A 24,848-nucleotide genomic window follows, 5' to 3' on the forward strand; every position below is an offset into this window, starting at 1 on the left:
AGTGTTGATGTACTTTACACGAACAAAAATATGGGTCGTGTTTGGGTTAAATATTTCAACACATCAACCTGACACGATTAACACCACTAATTAAAGTATTACACAATGAGTGTGTTTTCTTGTGAGTGTGAAAGAAATGGATGAACTTTGTAGGTTGCTTACCACTGAGTAAAAAATATGCGCGAATATAACAACAAACGCGAACTGAATTGATGCATATAGCCACACAAATCTTCTTCCCACTGTAAAATATCAGAATCTTATTATAAAGATGTACTAGAGTGGTGAAGCTAAAATATGAACTACAAATATTGACTCCTTACCCATGGTTGAAGAGGTCATGGATGAAAGAAGGCCCAAAAGACACGAAAATGGAAGAGAGAGCGCGATTGCACTCGTACCCATGTTCCCAACCTTCATACAAAATGCCATTTTATTGAGATCCTTTGTAGATTGTGAAGGATCCGGCTTGGATCAGCTCGTTTATCTTAATGAGATGAAATGTTAAGTTTGATCTCGGCTCGTCAAAAGCTCTAGCCAGCTCAAAGCTCGTCAAAAGCTAAAGCCAGCTCGCTATCTTAGTGAGCTCCTTTATTAAATAAAAACCACTAAGATACTTAAAAACTCGTGAAAACCACTTGTTAACACAATAACATTTTTTAATTTTTAATTTTTTCTTTCTTTTTATAAGTTATCGATATTTGCCAAAATCAAAAGAAATAAAAAATATATATGTAGCTCACGAAAGTGCAAATATTTAGCAAATAATCTACATATGTTTATCTCGTATGAGATACACACACACATACATATGTATATTGTTTATTTTTTTTGAATTTGGCAAAGACCGATAACTTATAAAAAAACAAAAAAATTAAAAAATTTATTGGTTAAAAGAGGGTTTCACGAGTTTTCAAGTTAAAGGTGGTTTTCGTTGGAACCTATATAATCAAATAAAATCTCTTTATGTGGAAAATTCTCATTTGGCTGTTTAAAAGCAAGCCCAAATGTAAGCGAGCCACAAGCCAAGCCAACTCTTCCTCGGGCTTGGCTCGGCTCGCTTACACACCGAGCCGATTTCGAGCAAGCCTTTTGAACACAGGCAAATGGCAATCAGTTTTCTTAAGAGTCTTACCAGTAGCTGCTCAATGAAACAGAAGTAAGCCAACATGCTAACAATAACAAGAATCGGCACTTCTTGCCACACCTTATAAACATCACTGCCCATTTCAAAAACTAACTTAAAACCAAATTCAAAAAACAAAGCGGTAAAAAGTGGCAATCCGAATAATATAACTAACTCACCCGTATCCAGTTACTTCCATTGGACTAGATCTACTTGCACCAACACTTCGGTTTCTAACACAACTGTGTATCTTTAAAAGTGTAACGGGCAAGTTCTGCACGTCTTGATGACACACATCACATGTCTTGTTACCTTTGATACTAAACCATTTAACTGCACAGTCTTTATGGGCTAACGCGAGCTCCCCTTTGCAACTGCATTCCATTTTCAAGGTTTCGCCGCCTTCACATAATTCAACCATGCATATCCTGCAAACGGCTTCTTCTTCGGGTATGTCTTCACCGTCCCCTTCTTTGGTATCTAACGAATAATAGACATTTGTTCACATAAATTAAATACATTATGTTATATATGTAAATATGATTCAAAAGGTTCAAGATGTTGTAATTATTTGATGGGAAATCATCAAAAGAGGCATATTGACCCGTCTTTTTTAGAAACCGAAAGACTTTTAGCCCTTTAAAAATAGAAATATTTAAAACCAACTAATTACGCAATGCCAAATAAGTACAACCAACTAACAAGGCTAGTTTTCTCCAGCACAATAAACCTTGAAAAGTACTACAGGCCCCACAAAAACAACAAATCATATCAATGCACGTGTAAAAGCTGGCTTAATTTTAGTCGGCAGCTAAACTTGGCTAAGTTTTAGCCGGTCTTTACACATGCATTGATTTAATCGGTTGTTATCGTGCCTCTTTAGTTGTCGGTGCTTATTTGGTGTTGCCTGATTGATTGGTTTTGGATGTGCCTAACTTCCATAGGGCTAAAGTCAATGCCTATTTTTGCAAAAAGACAAGTCAAAATGTCTATATTTATGATTTTCCTTATTTAATTACCCGTGTCATGAGTTGGAGAAGGGGTTGGTGCGATGGTATCAGGATCCTTAACTCGTGGAGTTGAAGGAATCACGCGGAAAAAGGAATCCACTCGCTTGATGCTTGTGTCCTCATTGAGGACCGGGACTGAAAGTGACCGGGCTATATGTCCTTGGACTTTAGTCTACACATGAAAATTTAAAATATTTTACATTTCTAGAATTATGATGGGATGAGTTATCTTTTAGTATGTGTTAAGACTGGTTATTGGTCAGGTTAACCCGAAACACTTTTTATTGTTTAAGTGAACAGTTAATATGTTAGTTATGTTAACAAAATTATTACATAAATAATCAAAGTGAACAGTTAATATTGTTTAAGTGAACAGTTAATATGTTAGTTATGTTTACTCAAACAATATTATTACATAAATAATCAAAGTCTTTGAATAAAAAGTGATTTCGGAGGTTGTATGCGTCAGAAACAATCTTCGGATGATTTCGACCAGTTGAAGACAATTTTTTTTATTTAACACATTTGAGATAAAGTAGAAACGAAAATGATCTATTCATAACATGCTGAAAGTAAAAACCGTGTGACTTAACATGCTGAAAGTAAAAAACCGAACTTTTCATTCGGTTTTGGTGTGACACGTACTCATCTTTACTTCTGAATATTAAATCTTTATAAAAAGTTAATAAATAGTAGTAAATTTTTTTTTGCCCCAAATGTGTAACAACCAATTAAATAATTAATTAACAAAAAAAAATTTAGACCCAAAGTTTCAGGCCTCAAACGACTTTAACAAAATAGTTTAGGCCCAAAAGTTTGAAGCCCAAATGGAAAAACCGAACCAACCAACTGTAAAATCCAAAAAAACCTTCCATCATCATCATCATCATCGTACTCAGTATATCCCACCAATAGCAATGCTATGGTAGGGTCTGAGGAGGGTAAGATGTAGACAGCCTTACCTCTATCCCATAGGGATAGAGAGGCTGCTTCCGGTGAGACCCCCGGCTCGATAGTAGTTTTGCATCAAGCCTTGGACATAAGGCACATAGCACTCAATCATCGGGACACCGGCTGATCGGTGCATGTGCCCTTGTCTTTCGGCTATCAACGCCACCACATGATGCCTGATTAACCTTCCGCCACTTTTAACGTTATTTTCACGAGATTAGTAAAATAACGTCAAAATTAGTGCAATTTTACTTTTGCCCACCCGAGGGTTCACACATATATACATTATATGCGCGCACCGCAAGCAGGGCGTCCAAAAAAAAACTGAATAAGCAGGGCGTCCAAAAAAACCTTCCAAAACCCAAAAACTGAATTTTTGATTTTTGGTTTGAATAGCGTCTATAACCGAAACTGACCCATGCAGCCTCCTTATTAGTTTAACATACCTCCAAACTAAGTGAACCACCCGAGTTTCCAAGTACAGATTCTTGATCCGATTGTGCAATGGGTGTAACCGGCAATGAAGATGTCCTCTGAGGGGCAAACATTTTAGTAAGTGACCATGATCTCGGGATCGAGGCTGCTGAGATCACATTACCATCATTCCTTTCAGTATCCGGAATCGTATTCCTGTTCATAAAGTTCAGTTTTGGCAGTAAACTTTTCTTTAAAGATTTGGTTCTTGATGAGCAACTAGCAGAAGCTGCTGCATTTGGTGTTATCAGTGGTGGACTTTGGGTTAGATTAAAGTTTACTCTTCTAGGAGTTGGAGTCGGTGTTGAGGCGTTCTTGATTTGAACGGACTCTTGAGATGAAGACGGTTGTGATGCTGATGTTCTTGATGGTATTTCAAGAAACAGGTTTTGTTTCTTCCAGTTTTTTGCATTTGATGGTTCTGTTATATGGACAGTTGATATTTCTTGTTCAACCTGAAAATGAAGGATAAATGATGTGATGATTGATTCATGAAAATGTTGAAATGATGGGTGTGTGGCATTGTGTTATGAGCATGATCATGTGATTATTGTGTTTGGACATAAATGAAAGTGATTTAGATAAAAGGATTTTGATTATATAACTAACTGTTTAGGGGTTGTTTAAGTGTAAAACTTTGAATAATAAGAATGTATTTAAATACTCGAAAACCTTAAATATAGGGGTGTGCATGAAACCAAGATATCTGATCCGCAACCAACATAACCAACATAACCGAACCCAACAGAAAAACGACGGTTGAGTTTTATGTTTTTCAAAAACTAAATTTATGGTTTGGTTTCGGTTTTGTATGTAAGAAAATTTAAAAAACCGAAATAAAATGTAAAAACTGAATTGGTGTTTATAATTGAACCGGACCCTTAAGAACCGAATAAACCAACATTTGTTATTGAATTTATGGGTTAAATTTAGTATTTTTATTTTAATGTTAAGTAATTTATAAAAAGAACAATAAATGGTGTAGAAGTATATTAGAGTCAAATGTGTAATATTCAGTTACTCATAAATAAAAAAATATAAAAAGTTAAAATAAAATAAAAATAGGACTTTCGGGCCCAATTTTATTATTTGATTTATGTTTTTGATCCAAAGATTTCATGCCCACTGAACATACCGGAACTAAACCGAACCCATTGGGATAAACAAAACCATCGAACGGTTTTTAAAAACCCAAGAACATAATATTTGGTTCTTAATTCGGTTTGAGGTCAAACAACCCATGCACGCCCCTAATCAATTTTTTAAACAACAAAACACTATTGTGTACAATCCATGAGTGTGATTATTCCATATCATGCCATCATTTTCAAAACGCAATATCAAACACCCCCTAAAGCTAACGACAAGGAATTCGTTACCTTTAAAACTAATAAGAAACCCCACATGTAAAAACTAGTTTAAATTACAAAAAGTATACAACTTTTGGTTCTTTTTGAAGATTTGTTTGATATATAAATGCAATCCAAATCATTCTGCACTAACATGAGTAAACATCAAATATACCACAAATTTCAAGTAACATAAAGTAATCACAAGGATCCATGAGTTGGATCAAAAGTAAGACTACTCTCTCAATGTAAAACAAGAATTAGCCTTTTGTAGTTGCCTTTTAACCAAAGATTGTTGATAAAAAGCCGATTCCTAATGCGCGCATAACACACCGTTCACATATCTAGCATAAATCATCCTTGTTCAGTTGTTCGACCGTAAAAGGGTAAGGATTGTAACATCTTTTTTAATCATTAAAAGTAATGATTTCACTTTCTTTAAAAGTGGAAATCATAAGTTGACATAAGATACGTTTGTTTGGTATATGTTGCAAGTGAAGTGCCAACATCATGTGTGTTGTTCTAAAGTAACTATCATGAGGATACAAGTCTTGAACTTGAAACTTAAGTTGCAAATTAATGATGGAAGTTAGTTATAAAGATTTCAAATTTTATAAAAAAAAAGTAAAGGGAAATTAAGAGAAAGAAAGTGTTTTTTGTCCAGAACAACTTTTAGTAAAAGCAACAATTTATTGTTCATGAGAAAATTCTTTTTAAAGAATCTGAAAACTGAAAAAGTGACATGACCTAAAAAAGGCAACAAGTTCAAAACACATGGCACTGAAATTAAAGTTTGGACCTAACTTCATTGATCTTCCTAAAAATTTAAACCATAATAAAAATAAGGTAAACATGGAGGATAGACAAATTTTATATTAGATTTTATGGTTAAGGCAAAATATATTTTTTACGGTTTAACGCAAAATTGTCGTCGATAAAGTAATTGAAGCGGATTTCCTATTGTGACCCGGTTAATAAGTTTTGGTTCTTTATGCAAACTTTAGCTTCAAATGCAATGAAATTGAAAATAGTGTACAATAGCATCATTTCAATAACTGATATTAGAAACAAACATACCCACATGCTAAAAACTAAAAAAGATTATAACTTTAGCAATAAATAAATATCTAGATTAAGGAAGATTCATAAGTGGTTTCATATAATTAAGCATGATATATATAGTGATTTGAATAATAACAAGAAACCAAAATCAATAAGGAAGACAGTGATAACCAGCCTTGTGAATAGGTATGACAACTTGTTGAGTGTGTGATGAAGATGAACTTGAATCACCATGGGCTTCAGCTACAACCATGGCCTTGCTATTATCTTCAGATTTCATGATGATTTGTGATAAAGTTTTGATTTTTATTGGACACCAAGAATCTGAAAGTAAATATCTTGAAGATAAATTGGTTAAAGAAGAGAGAGACAGAAAGAAAAGAAAAGAAGAAGAGTCTTTAATGGCATGAAATCACAGAGGCATGGGGCTACTTCAATACTCACATCCTTCTATTTATTTATTTATTTAAAAAAAAAAGAAATTGTGTCCATCACCAAAATTTTGACAATGATGTCACAATAGCTTAGTTGAGAATTCTGTTGAACTTACTTTCTTTTACCTAACTAAAAGTTGAAATGGGACTTCTTTGCTCCTGATCACTAAGATGTGTAGAGTAAGCAACTTCACTTTATATAATGGTTGGTCATCCCATCATTATTTTTATTTCCTCTCAACTTAAGAAACTAGAACAAACACAATTATGTATGATAGACTTAAATAAATAAATACACAAACTACAATTCACAGAAGGATTTAATAATAACTTAAAAACATTTGGGTTTAATTTGGATATTTAGTAGACTTTAATTATTTAAATTATGTATGATAGACTTAAATAAATAAATAAACAAACTACAATTCACAGAAGAATTTAATAATAACTTAAAAACATTTGGGTTTAATTTGGATATTTAGTAGACTTTAATTATTTTTCTATAACAATGTTTTACACACTTTATAACTCCGCTTCTAAATTATATTTCCTTTTTATAATAAAAAAAAAAAGACAAAATAGCAAAAAACGTCCTTTACGTTTGACCTGATTTTCATTAGACGTCCTTTAATGAAAGAAATAGCAAAAGACATACATAATGTTTCAAATTTGTTTCACGTTAAGTCCTTTGTCACTAAATTAAATTTTTTTGTTAAATCTGGTCGTGTGCCTTACACATAAGGGTATGTTTGTAATTTTATGTATAAATTATTTTATATTAAAACTAACAAATACTCCCCCTCTCCCTTTATCACAACCCACCTTCTTTCAACATCCAAAACCCCACCACCTGCTGCCAACTGCCACCCCTACCCACCACCACCACCTAATTCATCATCACGCTTGAACTTTATAACCAAATTTCCTCTTACTTTTCTCCTATCAAATCAATTTCTTTCTTTCTATTTATATAATGACCAGTTGCCGGAATCTGTAACTTATTCTCCGGATCTCATACTTTCCATTTCCAACATGTCCAGAACTACTACCACGACGTCCTATTGGTGTTATAGATGCACACGCATAGTCAGACTTACATCAGAAGACACCGTTACATGTCCTTATTGTTCATCGAAGCCGTCAACACTCCCGTCTCTTCTCCGCCGTCGTACCTCCATGTACGCCACCGACCGCTCAGATATGAGGATCCGCCACCGAAATAGATCCGACATGTCTCCGTTTAATCCGGTTGTCGTTCTCCACGGCTGCGATGATAATTCCGACGCCGGAGATCAAGGGTTTGAGCTCTACTACCACGACGGCGCCGGCACCGGACTGCAACCTTTGCCGCCGACGATTTCAGAGTTTCTGATGGGATCTGGGTTTGACCGGACTGCAACCTCTAGATCTAGGGTTTTTATGGTCCGATTCAACCGCCGGCGTTTGGGTTTGGTGTGGTGGCTGTGGGAGTTGATAGGAGATAGTGAGAGAGAGAGAGAGAGAGAGAGAGGGATGAATCAGCTGTGGTGGATGGTGGTGATAAATCAGTGTGAGAGAGAGGGAGGAGAGAGAATATGAGAAATAAATATATATATATTTTAAATCTTTATTAATTTTTATTTTTTTTCTCAAACTTTAAGCAATTTACACAAATAGTCTTTTAAGGAGTAGAAAGACAAATTTACCCTTGTGTGCCTTGAACATGACTATATTTAACGGAAAAAAAATAACTTGGTTAGTGCCAAAGGACGTAACTTGAAAGGAAGTTGAAACATGATGTATGCCTTTTGCAATTTCTTTCATTAAAGGACGTCTAATGAAAATCAGGTCAAACATAAAGGACGTCTTTTGCGATTTTATCATCAAAAAACTTGAACCCTCACCATTTAAAAGGATAAAAACTTTAGTTATATTAGTTTCATGTTTTGTTATTATAACTTTTAGGAAATGAGACTTGGGCCACTTGGCTATTCAGTGACTTTGACACGTGACGCTTTAGGACATTTAAGCTTTTATTTCCACCTTTATTAATAGTGAGCAATACTTTGTTGCTAGGATTAGACGATAGCCGTAAAAGAAAATGCGCCTAAATCTAATTGAGAGTTGTGGTTGATAAACTTCTAGCCTCGTTAGCTATTTTTGAGGTTTATGCCGTTTACCGTATATAGTAAAATATTACGATATTACTCAAAAACAAATATCAGTTTAAAGCATCTTATTCGATTACTCGTGTTGCATAAACCATGTATGTTATATAGAAAGATTAGTGAATTTTCATTAATATGCATTGTAGGTGATCTAACCATTTTTTCACTAATGCTCATTTATTATGAAATATTTGTTAATAGAATATATATCCAAATAAAGTAATAGTAATGACAATAAAAACATAATAATAGCTTATAAAAATATATAATTTAGGAAAGAAGTTTTGAGAAAATATAGGTGTAATAAGGACACAGAATATATATGAGTGATTGATGGAAGTTGGCATGGTGTCATGAAGTTAGTGAGCAAATCAATATTTGGGATTTTGTGAATGATTAAAATTGATGATCCTTGACTGTTTCTAAGATAAAGTCAAACCAATTATACCATAACCATATATTGTGAATCTATGATGTGTCATGCACTTGTGTCCTGAGTATACAGTATATAAACCCCAATCACACCATCTCTTATTGCCTTCACCACTCTCAAGTCCACAGTATTCACACCATATTTAATTCTATAAATAAACTAACAAATTCAATTCTCATATATTAATTATTGACTATTTTTTTAAGGTAAGGGTAGTAATATTGCTTTGTCAACTATAAAGTTAACTGAGTTATTAAAGATTTAACATAGAAGCATTTGCATATAACCTAACTAATAGTGTAGGCTAGTCCCTTAGGCATCAATCAAATCATGAATGAACATTAATGGATATCCTTAAATTTAAATGCAAGAATAAAACCTCTTGATTAGTCATGTTTTGATGTACGTGCACCTTCCCACTAGCAATCCACAAAGTGCATCAATGTCAACTATATAACAATATAATACTACTGTATGATTAAAACATACACCACACATGGAAGGAACCCTATATGTTTTGTAACATCTTACATTCAACACACACCACACAAGACTCTTGCAACAAGTACTTCAATTCACCTTATGTTTTACCACTAATAAAACATGTCCTAAAGTATCATTGTTAGATTATCAAAATCAAAATTTTAGGATGTTAGGTTTTGTGTTTTCAATCTGATTTGGGTAGCTCTCTAAATCATGTGTATCTCATTTTCAGATTAAGTATTTGATGGGTACACGAGATCAATAATCGAATGAGACAGAAAGCGTATTGCAAAAATCGAAATGTTCCTACATGTGAAATTCACGTTATTTTTATCATGAAATAAAACTAGATGATTTATAATAGCATCACAACATTTCACTTGGTCATTAACAAACGGCTATAACTTTTTTACATTTATCATTATATGATAGGAATACCATTAGTGGTAACCTTTTTGCTACCGACCTTTGTTACTATCGAGCATCGGGAACTATGTTGCTACTTGCTACCGATAAGTTTTCATGCAACTTTTAAAGATCGTTTTTCATGCAACTTCTACCCATCTATTTTGATCTGATACATTTCAAAAGCATCTTTAAGGAAATTTAGAACCAAACCTGCCCTATAAACAAAATAAACCCTTGGACCTAGGAAAGGTCGTTGCTCCTTGGACCCCACTAAGGCAATCCCCAGATCGACTGATCACTCGTCAGATTCAAACCCTTTGGACCCCCTATGGTTTAGGGTTTCACCCTTACAGTATTGAATGGGCATGTATTTGACACATCCTAATTCGTAGGGATGAGCATTTTTCACGTTACTGGTTGAACACAACAGATCGATACCAGCATTCGGTTTACATGTTTTCGGTGTTGTTACCCCTTCAGTTTCCGTATGTTCAATGATACCAATTAGTACTTATGCCGAACTAAAATGATCGATACAATAGTCAATATTTTCCCTTATTATGCTATCTCATTTGGTCTTCAAGTAAACCCTTTTACTTAAAATAAGTAGATGATACTAAAATAAACAAAAAAATTGACATCAAAACTAATAAATAAAGTTAATATAATTGTTGGTTGACGATATTTCAAACTATGGTCCTTTTTGAACGGTTGTTTTTTTTATTAAATTATAAAATCAATAAATAAAGAATGCATCGGCTCTCATATATTAAATTATATTATCACCATTATATTGTTTATATTATCGTTTTGCAATCAAAAATTTGTAACTAGTGGGATCCCCCCTTTGAGTTGGATGCATGGGTCATTTAGGGGGAATAAATGTTAAATACGACCAACGTACAATTCATATTTGGCTCTTGTTTTCTTTGCAATCCAATAATTTACCTAAAAAATATAATAATATTTTATTATTTTTCTCTTTCCTCTATTTTGCACACACTCAAATAATTAAATAATATTAATTAAAATAGAGAAAATACCATAAAAACCCAACCTACTTTCTGTTTTACTTTACAAAAGTTCCTCAACAATTTTTTTCGTGTTAAAGTCCCTCAACATACCAAATTTTAACACAAAAATGGCATAACTTATTAAAACATATTTTTTTGCTTCTGTGGCATACAGTCATATATACCATGCTGACATGGACAGCCTATGTGTCAAAAATTGACATGTAAGCAAATTTTATTGATTTTTTTTATGTATCGAGGTTTGTTTATGCAGAGAAAAACCGTCTCCTCTTCTCCCGCCCAGTCTACCCCTCTCAAATGTTGGAATAATCCGACCTCTTCCAACAGGCCAGCCTACGAATCGATAATTGAATCAAGGTCGACGACTCTATGCAGGGGTGTTTGGCTACAGTCAAAACCTAATCGTTTTGTGTAATCGTCTGATTGGTTTAGGGTTTAGTGGCAGATGTTCTTGTGAACCAGAAGATTGATGAGGTATTTCTGATTTTGTTTTTATGGATTCGCTAATATGTTTACAAACCTCATTTCGTTTATAGATTTCGATCTAAACAGAGCTAGATTGGGAATTCATTGATTTTGTATGCGATATCAGCAGCCCGCTTTGTTGATTACACTCTCAGAGTCTCATTGATAATTCCAACCAAGAAACAAAAGTAAGAATTTGGCTGTATTTTGATATGTCATTTAAACTGTGAGCATGATATTATTTGGGGATTTATATAGGTTTGAATTTTAACCTCAATTGGTGTTGTTTTATCTTTTACTTGATTGAGACAATATTTGAAATAGTGTATCTTACTTTGGAGGCACCAAAGCAACAAGTTATTACTAAAAAATCAGTACCTCAAATTATCAACAAATAGATCGGAAAGTAAGTTTGTTCAAAGTGACCGTTCAGTTTGAATGGGATGTATCTAACTTTAAGAGAAGTTTTTGACAACTTGGATTTGACAAGGTAGTGAAATAATGTATTAACAACAGTTAAACTATCATGTTAAATTAGTCTATGGCATTCAAATTTTGTAATGAAGGTATGATCGCAGTGTTGATTGGTTAGATGTGTATGCATGAACATGTGTTTACAAGTTATTTTATGTGATGGTTTGTTTCCACTTTTTAAGTTGCGTTTACAAGTTATTTTATACCTCGAACTGGTAGGTTAAATCAACTACTGCATTCGGTTGCTACCAATTTGTATGGCTGCTACAAATTTGTTGGATTGCCAAAAAAAAAAAAAACGTCTTTCAGAAAATTTGAAACAACCTGAAAGTGTAGAATCAACATGAAAACTTTGAATTAGCGTCATTTTCCGAAACTGTGATGATCAAATTTGGGGAGATTCAATCAAATATCACAATTGCAAGCAAAATAATATTGGTTTTGCCATTTGAAATAGTCATACAATTTTTAACCAATATAAAAAGGATAAAACAAACATAAGCAAATACTTTTAATCTACGTAGTTAAGGTGGTTCGACAACTTGGCTTTTTCAACTTCTCATCAATCTGAATTCTAATACCAACTTCCACATCTTGATTATGCTAGGCTTCTTCATGAATTATTTGGCTTTCTTGATCAACATGATATACCCTACCACCTCTTCCGCCTCTCCCATCTCTTCCGCCTCTTTGACCTTTTCCACCAATTCCAATGCCATCTTCAGTCGTCATCCTTGATCTAGGCCTCCCCATTTTCTTAGGTTCTTTTGGTGGTATGGTCTTTTTCTCATTTGTACATGTTTTTATATTATGTCCTTTCTCTAAACAATTGCTACGTGTCATATATCTTCCGCTAATCGATACTTTCTTGTACTTGCCTTGTTTTTCGGTTTCATGTCTCTTTCTTTTGATTGATGGCCTACACGGCATCCGTCTCTCCTTTGGAGGAAGAGGCTGAATGTAAGGCGTTGACTTCCACATTTTACTTCCATTTAACGGTTTCATATAGTGCGTGTAAGTCTCTTTGAACTTCTCCACCCCAAACCAATCACTTGCATAATCTTCAGGGTCATTGTTGATGTAGTATATAGCAGATACCGAATGCAAACAAGGTAATCCCGATATTTGCCACAATATGCAACTGCATTGTCTATTATATAAATCCACGGTGTAGGCTTCATATACATTCCTTACCTCAAATGCATTGCCACCACTTGGAATAACGATCCAGTTCCTAAATATAAGCATAGAAAACTAAAACTTAAACAACATAATAATTAGCTAATAAGAGCAGCATTGAAAAAAAAACAGCAAAAAACTAGTGGCAAAACAACAAAACAGCAACAATATGCAACAGTAAATATCAGCAGCAAAACTACATCAAATACAACAGCAAATCAGCAGCAAAAATAACATCATATATCAGCAAAACAACAAAAAAAAAAAAAAAACAGTTGCAAAGTCAGCAAAACATTAGCAACAAAACTGCAAATAAAAACAATATTAACAGCAGTAAAATACAGCAAATTCAGCATAAAAACATCAGAAAAATAGAAGAAAACCCAACTAAAATCAGCAACAAATTAAAACGTGTAAAGAATTGGTTTGTAGGAAAGTAATATTTATTACTTGAAGGTGTGTCTAATACATAAGCCACTACACCTATATATACACAACTAAACCCTAGCTAACAGCCCATAAAAGGCCCATGGGCTCTATCTAACCAAATGGGCTAAAACCCTAACTAAATACAATTAACACTCCTCCTCAAGTTGGAGCATAGATGTTAATCATGCCCAACTTGTTACAAATAAAATCTATCTGAGCTTTCCGGAGCGGTTTAGTTAGAATGTCTGCTAGCTGAAAATTTGTCTTCACATGAACTGGTTGAATGGAAGGAGGATCAATTTGTGTGCCTACTACCCGATCTCTGATAAGGTGGCAGTCGACCTCAATATGTTTTGTCCTCTCATGAAATACTTGATTCTTGGCTATGTGAATAGCTGACTGATTATCACAGTATAGCCTCATCAAGTCATTAGAAACAACCCCGAGCTCTCTGAGAAGACGACGAACCCATGTCATCTCTGATGTTACATCTGCCATGGCTCTATATTCTGATTCGGCACTCGACCGGGAGACCGTGTGTTGCTTCTTACTCTTCCATGATACAAGGTTTCCCCCAACAAACACACAATATCCGGTGGTAGATCGTCGAGAAATTGGACAACCTGCCCAATCTGCATCTGAGAACCCTGATATTCGACCATCTCCTTCTTCCGTGAAGGCACCTACACGACAATGACCCTGATCAGAGTATAATATGCCCAAGCCAGGTGAGGTCTTAAGATATCTTAAGACACGAAGGGCAGCATCCCAGTGACCGGTGTATGGTGTAGCCATAAATTGGCTCAGAACACTGACAGTAAAGGAGATATCCGGTCGTGTGACGGTTAAATAATTAAGTTTACCAACCAGCCGTCTGTATCGCTCAGGGTCTTTCATCGGATCTCCTTCCTTTGGGAGGAGTTTCTTTGTAGGAAGCATTGGTGTATCAACAGGTTTACAACCCAGTAAGCCACATTCAGTTAACATATCAAGAACATACTTTCGTTGGGAGAGAAGTATTCCTTGTGGAGAGCGGGATACTTCTATGCCAAGGAAATACCTCAGTCGACCTAAGTCGCTTACCTGAAACTGAGACTGAAGAAACTGCTTGAGTTCGGAAATCCCGACCTCGTCATCACCTGTGATTATAATGTCATCCACATAAACAACTACGATAATCCTCTTCCCTTTCTGGTGTCTAAAGAAGACAGAGTGATCGTAGGCACTCCGCGTCATCCCAAACTGTCCCATAACACTAGAGAATCGACCAAACCATGCTCTGGGAGACTGTTTAAGACCATATAGAGAACGACGTAGTCTACAAACTTTCGAGGCCTCTTCCTCAACGACGAACCCTGGGGGCTGCTCCATATATACCTCCTCCTCAAGAACACCATTAAGAAAGGCGTTCTTGACATCAAGCTGATGGAGCGGCCAATGATTAATGGCAGCAAGAGCGATGCAAATACGAACAGATGACATTTTAGCAACCGGAGAGAAAGTTTCATCGTAATCAACGCCATATGCCTGAGAATACCCTTTTGCAACCAACCGAGCCTTTAAGCGGTGTAGGGAGCCATCCGGGTGTAGTTTAACCGTAAACACCCAACGACAACCAACAATACGCTTCCCTTCAGGAAGTGTTTCAAGATCCCAAGTATGATTGGACCGTAGAGCTCCAATTTCATCTTCCATAGCCTGTCTCCATCCTGGGTGAGCGAGAGCGCTCATCACATTTTTGGGAATCGGGTAGTAATCAAGGGTAGTGGTGTACGCATGAGATTCAGGAGATAGATGAGTGTAGGCAACGTAGTCCTGAATCGGGTAACGAGTACATGTCCGGGGCTCCTTGCGAAAGGAAATAGGTATATCGGGAAGAGGGGCACCAGGAGGATCATAAACGGGTGTATCAGAGGTTGGTGGATCGGGTAAGGATGTAGTAGTGAGAGGTGTGGATTGCTCAGATGTGGGTGGAGTATCGGAGGGTAGTTCGAGGTTGTGGCCAGGGTGTGGTGATTCTTCATTTACTGATGTTTGACCCCTACCTCGCCTAGCATATGTGAAAAGCAGTGGCGGAGATTCTGTCGGTGGGTCAGAATCAGTAGAGAGTGGATCGGTAGAAGGAACTGACACAGGAATGGTGGGGATGAAGGGAGATGTGGGTATATCGAGGTCAGGAAATGGATCAGAAACAGGATTGGAACATTCAGGAAAGTAAGGACATGGCTCATTAAAAGTGACATCGGCACTAGTAAAGTATCGGTGAAGAGATGGGCTATAGCATCGATACCCTTTTTGAACCCGTGAGTAACCAACAAAGATACAACGAAGTGCTCGGGGATCAAGTTTGATTGTTTTCGGACGATGGTCATGAACATAGGCAACGCAACCAAAGACTTTAGGTGCGAGAGGAAAAGGAGTACCGGTTGGACATAGTACAGAAAATGGTGTTTTACCATGAAGAACGGGTGTGGGCATACGGTTAATTAGATATGCAGCTGTGAGAACGGCATCTCCCCAAAAACGATGAGGGACACGTGATTGGATCATGAGTGTGCGAGCAACATCCAATAGGTGACGATTTTTGCGTTCAGACACACCATTTTGTTGAGATGTGTATGCACATGAAGATTCATGAACAATGCCGTTATTTTTTAAGTACGAAGAAAAGTCGGTGGAAAAATATTCCTTAGCATTATCGGATCGGAAGGTTTTAATGGTGGTGTTAAATTGGTTTTGAACATAAGCATTAAATTCTTTAAATATGGAAAAAAATTTCACTACGAGATTTCATCAAATAAATCCAAGTAGTGCGAGAATAGTCATCAATAAAGCTAACAAAATATTCAAAACCCAAAGTAGATTTGGTAGGGCAAGGCCCCCATACATCAGAATGCAAAAGTTCAAAACAAAAACTGACTCGATTAGACACTCTAGGGGGATAGGGACGCCTGGTATGTTTACCAAGTTGACACGACTCACAATGAAAATTAAAAGACGAAAGTGGTAAATCTGGACGCATTTGCCTCATAACCGCTGTAGAGGGATGACCTAACCGACAGTGATCCTCCTTGACTGAAGTAGTTGCTATAGAGCATGTAGGATCTGACGGGAAGATTAAGCGGTAGAGGCCTCCAGATTCAAAACCTGTGCCAATCAGACGGTTCGTCCCTAGTTCCTGAAAGATACAGTGAGTAGGATAAAATTTAGCAGAGCAATTGTGTTGTTTAGTAAGTTGGCTTACCGAACAAAGGTTATCGGGAAATTTAGGAACATATAGAATAGACGAGAGATTTAAGTTGGATGAGGTGTTAATGGATCCAACACCTAGTACAGGACAGGAAGACCCATCAGCCAGTCGAACAGGTTGGTGGGAGACTTTATTGAGGTTGGACAGAATACCCGAATTCCCAGTCATGTGATGAGTGGCACCCGAATCAATAATCCAAGATGAAGAAGGACTAGGAAGCATACCTGAATCGGCCGTATTGGCACATGGAGCAGGAACAGGAGCAGGAGTCTGAGATGCTAGAAGTTGCTGGAGACGACAATAGTCTTCTTCGCTAACTGTGTAAGTGGGAGTGGTGGTTGGACCTGAAGTCTCACCAGCAGCAGCCAAACGAGCTTTGGGACGAGAAGGTGGCTGACTTCCAGGAGGGCGGTTCGGGCAGTCCCATTTCGTATGACCAGGTTCCTTGCAATAGTGACAAACAAGACCACCGCCCCGTCCAATACCCTTTTTGTGGGCCATATGAGAACCACGACCAGTACCCCGACCAGTAGATGTATACATAGCCGATGTATCAGTAGGAGGTAGAGTTGCACCAGGACCATACATTTCCCGTAACAGATGAAAAGTTGATGCAACTGAAGATGTGGCAGCGGAGTTGCTCAACAGTAGGGGTCGGGCACTTGAATACTTAGGCGAGATCCCGGCAATGAAGGTCATGACATCCATCTTGGCGTTTCGCTCCTCCTGAATCTTCAAATCGGTAGTAGGTGGAAACATAGTGCGAAGCTCATCTCGGAGTTTGCAGAATCGTGTGAAATAGTCGGTAAATGTAGAATCACCTTGCTCGGCCCGACCATAGGCTTGAACCACCGAATAAGCATGAGAGATAGACTCCTTAGCCGAAAAGGATGAAGAGAGGTGATCCCACATTTCCTTTACGGTGGAAAAGTTTTGAGCAATAGTGAGGATTTGTGTATCCATAGCATTCCATAGAGCCATTAAGATTCCGCTATCATCAATTTTCCAATCTTTGGTAATTGGGTCCGGGGGTGGTTTAGTGAGATGATCGTCTTTGTCCATACTTTCAAGACCCTTTTGGACAAAGAGACTCCACGAACCCCAATTTTTTGAGTCAAGTTTGATCGGAATGCGAAGAACAGCTGAGTAATTAATAATACCTGGAGCAATCTGAGTTTCTGAAGCCTTTTTATCAGCCATTGGTTCTGAAAGTTTCTGATCCGAACGAATACAATACACGAACTGAGACAGAAAAATAAAAGTCCTCGAATTGAAAAACTAACAACACAGGGTGGTGCGGAAGTAAAAGATAAGTGACCTGGAAAAAATCCGGTGGCCGGAAATGGTGTCACGCGCTGTCACGCGGCGGCGCGTGAGTGGCAGCGGCGGTGTGTAGGCGGCGCGTGGGGGAGCGTGCGGTGGTGGATCGACGGCGGCTTTTCAGGGTTTGTTATTCGGAGGGTGGAGGTGACAGTGGGAGCGGCGGTGACAGCTAAAAGTCTCTCGAAAAAGAATTACGAGAACTGGACAGAAGGTACAGGTTCGGTTTCAGATCTAGGGGCGGCTGGTTCGGTTCAGGTTAAGTGGCGGCTAGGGTTTGGATCGAGAGCCGTAGCTCTGATACCATGTAAAGAAATGGTTTGTAGGAAAGTAATATTTATTACTTGAAGGTGTGTCTAATACATAAGCCACTACACCTATATATACACAACTAAACCCTAGCTAACAGCCCATAAAAGGCCCATGGGCTCTATCTAACCAAATGGGCTAAAACCCTAACTAAATACAATTAACAAAACGAAACCAACAATCACTTACCTTGAATTTTTTGACTAATCTTTTATTTTTTTTCCTTATAGCCGGGCATACCTTACCATCCCATTTCTGTGATTTCTTGTGACATTTGAGCCAAAACAAGGTACACCTCAGTACGTAATTACCGATTAAGCAAATAAACGCCTGTTGCGTAACAAACGAACGATCAACCGAACGGGTCGGGTTATGACCCAGATATCTCGGGGGGCCATTTATAAGTTATATACGATCTATACAAGCTAAAATATTAGAAATATGGTCTTCGTTTGATAGCAAACAAGTTAAACGAAAACATGCTTGTTTAACCACCCGCTCTGGATTTAAACGCGAAAGATAGTTACAAACCAAACATTGTATCATCCGTTAAGCCGAAAAAGACTTACCAAACACTTATTTGAAATGTTTTAAGCGATCCGTGAAAATATTTTTTGATTTTTACAAACATATAGTATGCTTTTATAATTTTACACAAAACTAGCCGAAAAACACTTGTTTTCGCGCTGTTTAACGCACCCGATAAGTTTTTCGCGCCAAAAACCAAACCCGAACTAAATTTGGACCGGGCTTTTCGTATTTGGGCTTGAAAAACCTGACCATTGGGCCAAAACAGCCCATCATGGGCCATAAGGGGGTTCCGATCGGCAGCCCACCCCCACCCCCATTTTTTTATATAACTTGTTAAGTAAGCTTGTTATTCATTTCATTTGATAAAAATTGAAGTCCAAGCAGCTGCAAGTCAGTTTTTCCAGAAAACTTCCAAAACCCTAAGGTAACAACTTAAATAAGTAGCTTTTATGCTTGTTTAAGCTTGTTTAATACCATAAAAACATGTCTTGGTTACCAAAAATCATTCCTAACCGTGTAAAAATCCTAAAAATGGTCCATAAACATGTTTTGATCATACAAATGGTAAGGAACCTGTTTTGATAATTTTTTTGGCCATAAACACAGATTAAAAGGTTGAAACGACGTTTTTACGGTTCAAAAGTTCGTTTTCGTGCACTAGTCGAAACCCTAACTTAAGGGCTGTTATGTTGATGAAATATTGCTTGGTTTGTGATATAGGGCTTGTACCTAGCTTTCTTAGAAGCACAAGAACATGAAAACTTGATTAAAAGGTTGGAAACGAGCCAAACCCGCTAAGGTAATGCCAAAACACTCGCTTACGAGTTATTTAGGTTAAGGTTGTGATTTGCATATTGTTATGACTTGAAATTTTTAAGGGACATCAGGGACCATGTCAATGAGCCTCTGTTTAAATTTGGTAATTTTTCGACCATCCGAGAATATTTGGCGAATTTATTACCGAATTGGGACGTTTATTTGGGAAAAATAGCTAAAATACTTCAAAAATTATGAAAATTTTCTGGGAACTCAGATTTGATTTATTTTGATCACATATGAATTTTGGGATCATTTGGAGAAGTTTAAAGGTATTTTGTTTATTTGCGTTCGTGTGAATTTTTACAGCCGAATTTGGGCCGAAAAGAATATTGAACGAGCTTTTTACATTCTGTAATTGATACAGGTTGTTTTGGGACATGATTTGAGTATTCAGGAATTTTTGTGGAATTTTTGGAAATTGTTCGGGGTAAACGGACGATTTTCAGGCAAAATATAGCTGATAAAATGAATTTTTATAAATTAATAAATCAGTAAATAAATTCCAGAAATATTTTTATAAAAATGTACATATTTTAATTGATAAGTGGTTAAATTTTCATAATTTAAGGATTAACGGTTAATTAATTATGCTAATCTGAATATTAAACAAATTCAGTTTTTATAAAAACCGGCAAGTTCGCGACTAGTGAATCTGCGGGAATATCAAAACACCAAGATTGATCAAAAATCATATTTTTGGACTAATTAAGTAAAAATGAACTTTTCTATGAGAAACCTGGACAATCCGGGTGGATTGTGCGCGTTTCTTCTCAAATCAAACTGAATAAACGGAAACGGGCCCCGTGGCTAATCCGGGACCCTAATAGGTGATCCTTCTCTATAACTTAATCATTTTAGTAACCAATACATTTACCCAAGCTTATTTTCCCATAACTATTTTCTGAACGCATAAACGAATAACTTGGCCCAGCTGGGAAAACGGGAACCTGAGCCAAGTTCAGTTTTAAGTATTAGACATTGAACAACATCACAACCTAAGCCTATTGCCACTTTATTGGCGTTCCAGCTACACCCAGATTAGTTATACAGCCCAGTTTAGTATTGAGATTATAATAATGTTAAAATATTAATATTATTATAATATTGATTATAGGAACTACTGATAGCGGACTGAACAAACCGCGAGTTGATACAGTACTGAGTATCTACTAAACCGTGAGTTTCATGACCCCACTTTTAAACTGTTTTACGAACTTTTGGGGTGAAAAGCATGTTTGATTACATATACATACCTGAAACATGTACTGATGTGAATTATCTAAGTGCTAACACACGAAAGTCCCCACGATCACAGTGATTAACTTCGAGCCGGTGGCTTGTGAATAGTACTATTGGTTTGACAAACGGAATCGGCCTGGTTGCCGTGTCACATAGAGCCGTTTGCACATGACCATATTTATACAAACATGCTATGTAGTGTTAGACATAGCTACCGGGGCATGTTGTGGGCGGAAAGGGGCCACAGTGGTTGATTGAGCGTGGGAAATGGAGGCACGCGGCACGAACAGTCCAGGCTTCTCTGTAGCATAGCATAGTTACATCACATACATCATTTACATACATACATACTTATTTCATGATTACAAGTGTTGACTTGTGAACACTCATTACTGTTTTCTTGAAACTCGTGAAACTCACCAACTCTAGTAGTTGACCCGTTTTAAACTGCTTTTCAGGTGTACCTAAATCGGAATGATTGGGTGATCTGTTACTTGCCTGAAGTGTGTGGTTGATGCTATGTGAATAGAAGCAATGGCGTTATTAGTAAGAATGTATAGTTAACGAACTAGTTTTGTTTGTACCACCTAGACTGTAAAACAATGATAGAACAAAGAAATGTAATATATTGTAAATTAGTTTGTAATGTTTCTTTATAAACAATGTGTTGATACCAGAGGTGTCTGTTACATTTCCGTTTTACGCTTCCGCATTGTGCTAGTCGGGGTGTGACATTTCTTACTCATCTTATAGTTCCTCTCCATTAGAAACATTCTAATCTCTTCCAACATTGTAATAATTGGTTTTCTTCTTGCATTCAAAATAACGGAATTAAAGCTCTCACTGATCCTGTTCTCAACAGATTCACATGCTCTATCGGTTTCAAAGAAAGCCCTAGACCATGTATTTGGGTCTCTTTCAATTAAATGGTCGAATGCCTCAATGTCTATGGATTTAATTTTATCCATAATTGAGACAAACTCATGCTCAAGAGACGTTTTAGATGCTGCCCAAAATAAGTTCCGAAATTGTACCCCATTAAATTTCTTCTTGAATTTGCATATATATGTCTTGCACATTGTCTGTGTTCAACACGAGGAAGCAAATCCTTTATAGCTTCTACTAGTCCCTGATTACATTACAAAATAGACGTAAATAAGATACAATTAAAAATAACAAATAGTTATAAAACTTAAAATAGTTGCACCTTGTGTTGATCCGATATAAATGTGAGACCCCTTCCATCAGATATTCCAATATAATCTTTTAAGCATTCGATGAACCATTTCCAATTATCTTTGTTCTCTACCTCTACAACGGCCCATGCTATGGGATAAATTTGGTTATTTGCATCTCGACCTATTGCTGTTAGAAGTTCTCCATTACATAACCCTTTTAAAAATGTTCTATCTAAGCCTATTACTTTCCTACATGTAACCCAACCTTCTTTTAAAGCTTTGAAACATATATAAATCCTACTAAAAACATTACTACCATCTGGCATACCATTTACTCCCACTTTCACAGAACTTCCAGGATTGGTGCTCAAAATCTCATACACGTAATCCCATATCTTTGCACAGTGTTCATTCAAACAACCCTCAATTTCAAGCCTTGCTATAGATTTTTCTCTAGCACATTGACCCCCGCTGACTTTAACCATGTAGTCACGCAACATATCAGCTTGCATTTCTCTTGTTTTAACAAAAGGTCTTGCAATAAGTTCTCTAAGATACATCTTAGCAATCCAGAGGATGTCACTAAGGACCCTAAACTGTAATTCCTACTATAATTGTGATTATCATTAAGGCTTTTAACTTCTCACCTTGCATCCAAGATGCCCATAATCTAAACGGACAAGCATAGCCTACATTTTTGTTCCCACATACAACATGGAGCCTTTTTGTTTCATTTTTCCTATAGCTTAGTAGGTATCCGTTTACCACTCCATAGCAGCATAAAGCAAACTTTAATTGTGCGGGATTTTCATACCTATGCCCAAGAACTGGTCTCATATCTTTCCAGTTCATGTTTGGGTCATGAATTGGATATACTTTCCCTTTTACCACGTGTTCAGTACCTTCATTATCCTCTTCAATGTATTGAATATCATCGTCATCTTCAGCCAAGTTCTCACCAACATCGAACCCGTCTACATCATTAACAAAATAAAGCTGTGTATTCTCGTAACAGAGTTTATTTAAGAAACGATCACCGGTTGTTCTTGTTAAAGTAGTAACATCCTCCTCCTCTTCAAGGTCCATTGACACACAATCTGACAACTCCTCGTCATCGGTACTCGCTTCATAAGTAGTGTCACTAAAATCGCTTTCGTCATCAGCGGTTAGTGATTCCATTTTGTAAAAACACGTATAAAACATGATTTTTTAATCGATTATACAACGATAATTTTGTAAAAGACACGTAATAAGATGATTTTGTAAAAAACACATTTAGTTAGGGTTTATAAATGATCGGTATAAACAGTATTTGTAAGAGCATTCAAAGAATCAAATGACTTAGAAGTGGATTGATATTAACATACATGAATCACTGGCTTGTTTATGCTCAAAAACGGGTTGAGAATTCTAAACCACTCTTGCTTTTGCCGTTAGTATTCTGACGTTCATTAGGTTTTAGTTTTTTTTGGAATGGATTTTATTAGGTTATTTAATCTCACTAAATCCACCTCATTACTTTTTTCTTTTAGAATAAAAATACATGTGCCACCTAGGATAAGAAAATACACGTAGACAAAGAAAATCAGTTCCATTTTTGTGTTAAAATTTGGTATGTGAAGGGACTTTAACGTGAAAAAAATTGTTGAGAGACTTTTGTAAAGTAAAATAGAAGGTAGGTTGGTTTTTTATAGTATTTTCCCATTAAAATAATAAGACAAGAATATAAAATGAATAGTTAGGTGAGAAAGAAGAACATTCTCGTCTCATTGCTAATGATATGAAAATAAAAGTGTTTTTTTTAATCTAATTTGACATTCGTCATGAAGGTGATTTTAGCATAATCAAATTATTTGGGTAATTGGAATTACAATCAAATGAAAAATAAATTCATTCAACACTAAACTTATTTCATGCGTGCACCAACACACCAAAGAGTTCAAGGGGGCATGTGGATTCGGAGACAATACCTCATGCCCCTGTTACATTAAAGATGTTTCATTAGAAACACATTGGGTTCACATGAATGGCTAAAAGTTATATGGAAGAATGGTGGTGATTGGGAATAGCAACGGAAGCTGAGATCAGTGGAAACTAATGATCAATGCCACTGATCTCGTGTGGTTAGAGAGGGGTGAGTAGATGGCTTGAGACGATATGAGGAGCTGCGTCTAGGAGGGTTGGTGGCACCTCAACTATGGTGCCCGACTCATAAATGTGAAGAGAAATAGGTGAAGGACCAAACGAGACATTAATACGATGGTGTATGATTGTGACACACAAGACGGTGTAAGGAGCGAACTTGTGTGGAGGGGAAGTATAAGAATACTAGTGGTCATCCATGTCGTTTTATTGAACATTACAGCGAAGGGTATGGTATTTGATGTGGAGGGAATAATGTTTGAGTGGTCATATGTACTAGCCACATTGTTGATAAGTTATGGCTTGCCATTATGATGATAATGTAATGCGGAAAGAGAACGAAATTGCATTTCATTAGTGGCAATGCCATGTATGACATCAAATTTCACATGTTGATCACATTGCAAAGAATTTCTCTCACACACAAATCAAGTATTGACATAGATATGGAAATGTGGGGATCTAGAGAGATTATCGAATTTTAAGTGTAGAGAAGCGAGAGAAGTTACGTGTGAAAAATCTAGTATAACGAAAGTTTGAACCTTTGATATGGGAAAAAGAAAAAAAGAAACTAAGTTTTGTGCAATCATATCTAACCTTTT

General features: G+C 36.6%; 1 protein-coding gene across 1 annotated transcript; it reads right to left on the reverse strand.

Moving 5' to 3' along the window:
* Positions 1 to 276: 276 nt before the first annotated feature.
* On the reverse strand, positions 277 to 13,098 carry LOC143536915 (uncharacterized). Its single transcript, XM_077030798.1, has 6 exons — positions 12,502 to 13,098; positions 3,534 to 4,016; positions 2,146 to 2,308; positions 1,306 to 1,606; positions 1,136 to 1,220; positions 277 to 414 (listed from the first exon to the last, which is right to left on the reverse strand). The coding sequence occupies exons 1-6, from the start codon at positions 13,096 to 13,098 to the stop codon at positions 277 to 279; spliced, it is 1,767 nt and encodes a 588-aa protein (XP_076886913.1).
* Between the last annotated feature and the right edge of the window lie 11,750 nt (positions 13,099 to 24,848).

Source organism: Bidens hawaiensis, unplaced genomic scaffold, assembly GCF_021521415.1.
Source record: "Bidens hawaiensis isolate Kalapana, Puna unplaced genomic scaffold, B.hawaiensis_p1.1 tig00010985_1, whole genome shotgun sequence".
NCBI lineage: Eukaryota > Viridiplantae > Streptophyta > Magnoliopsida > Asterales > Asteraceae > Bidens > Bidens hawaiensis.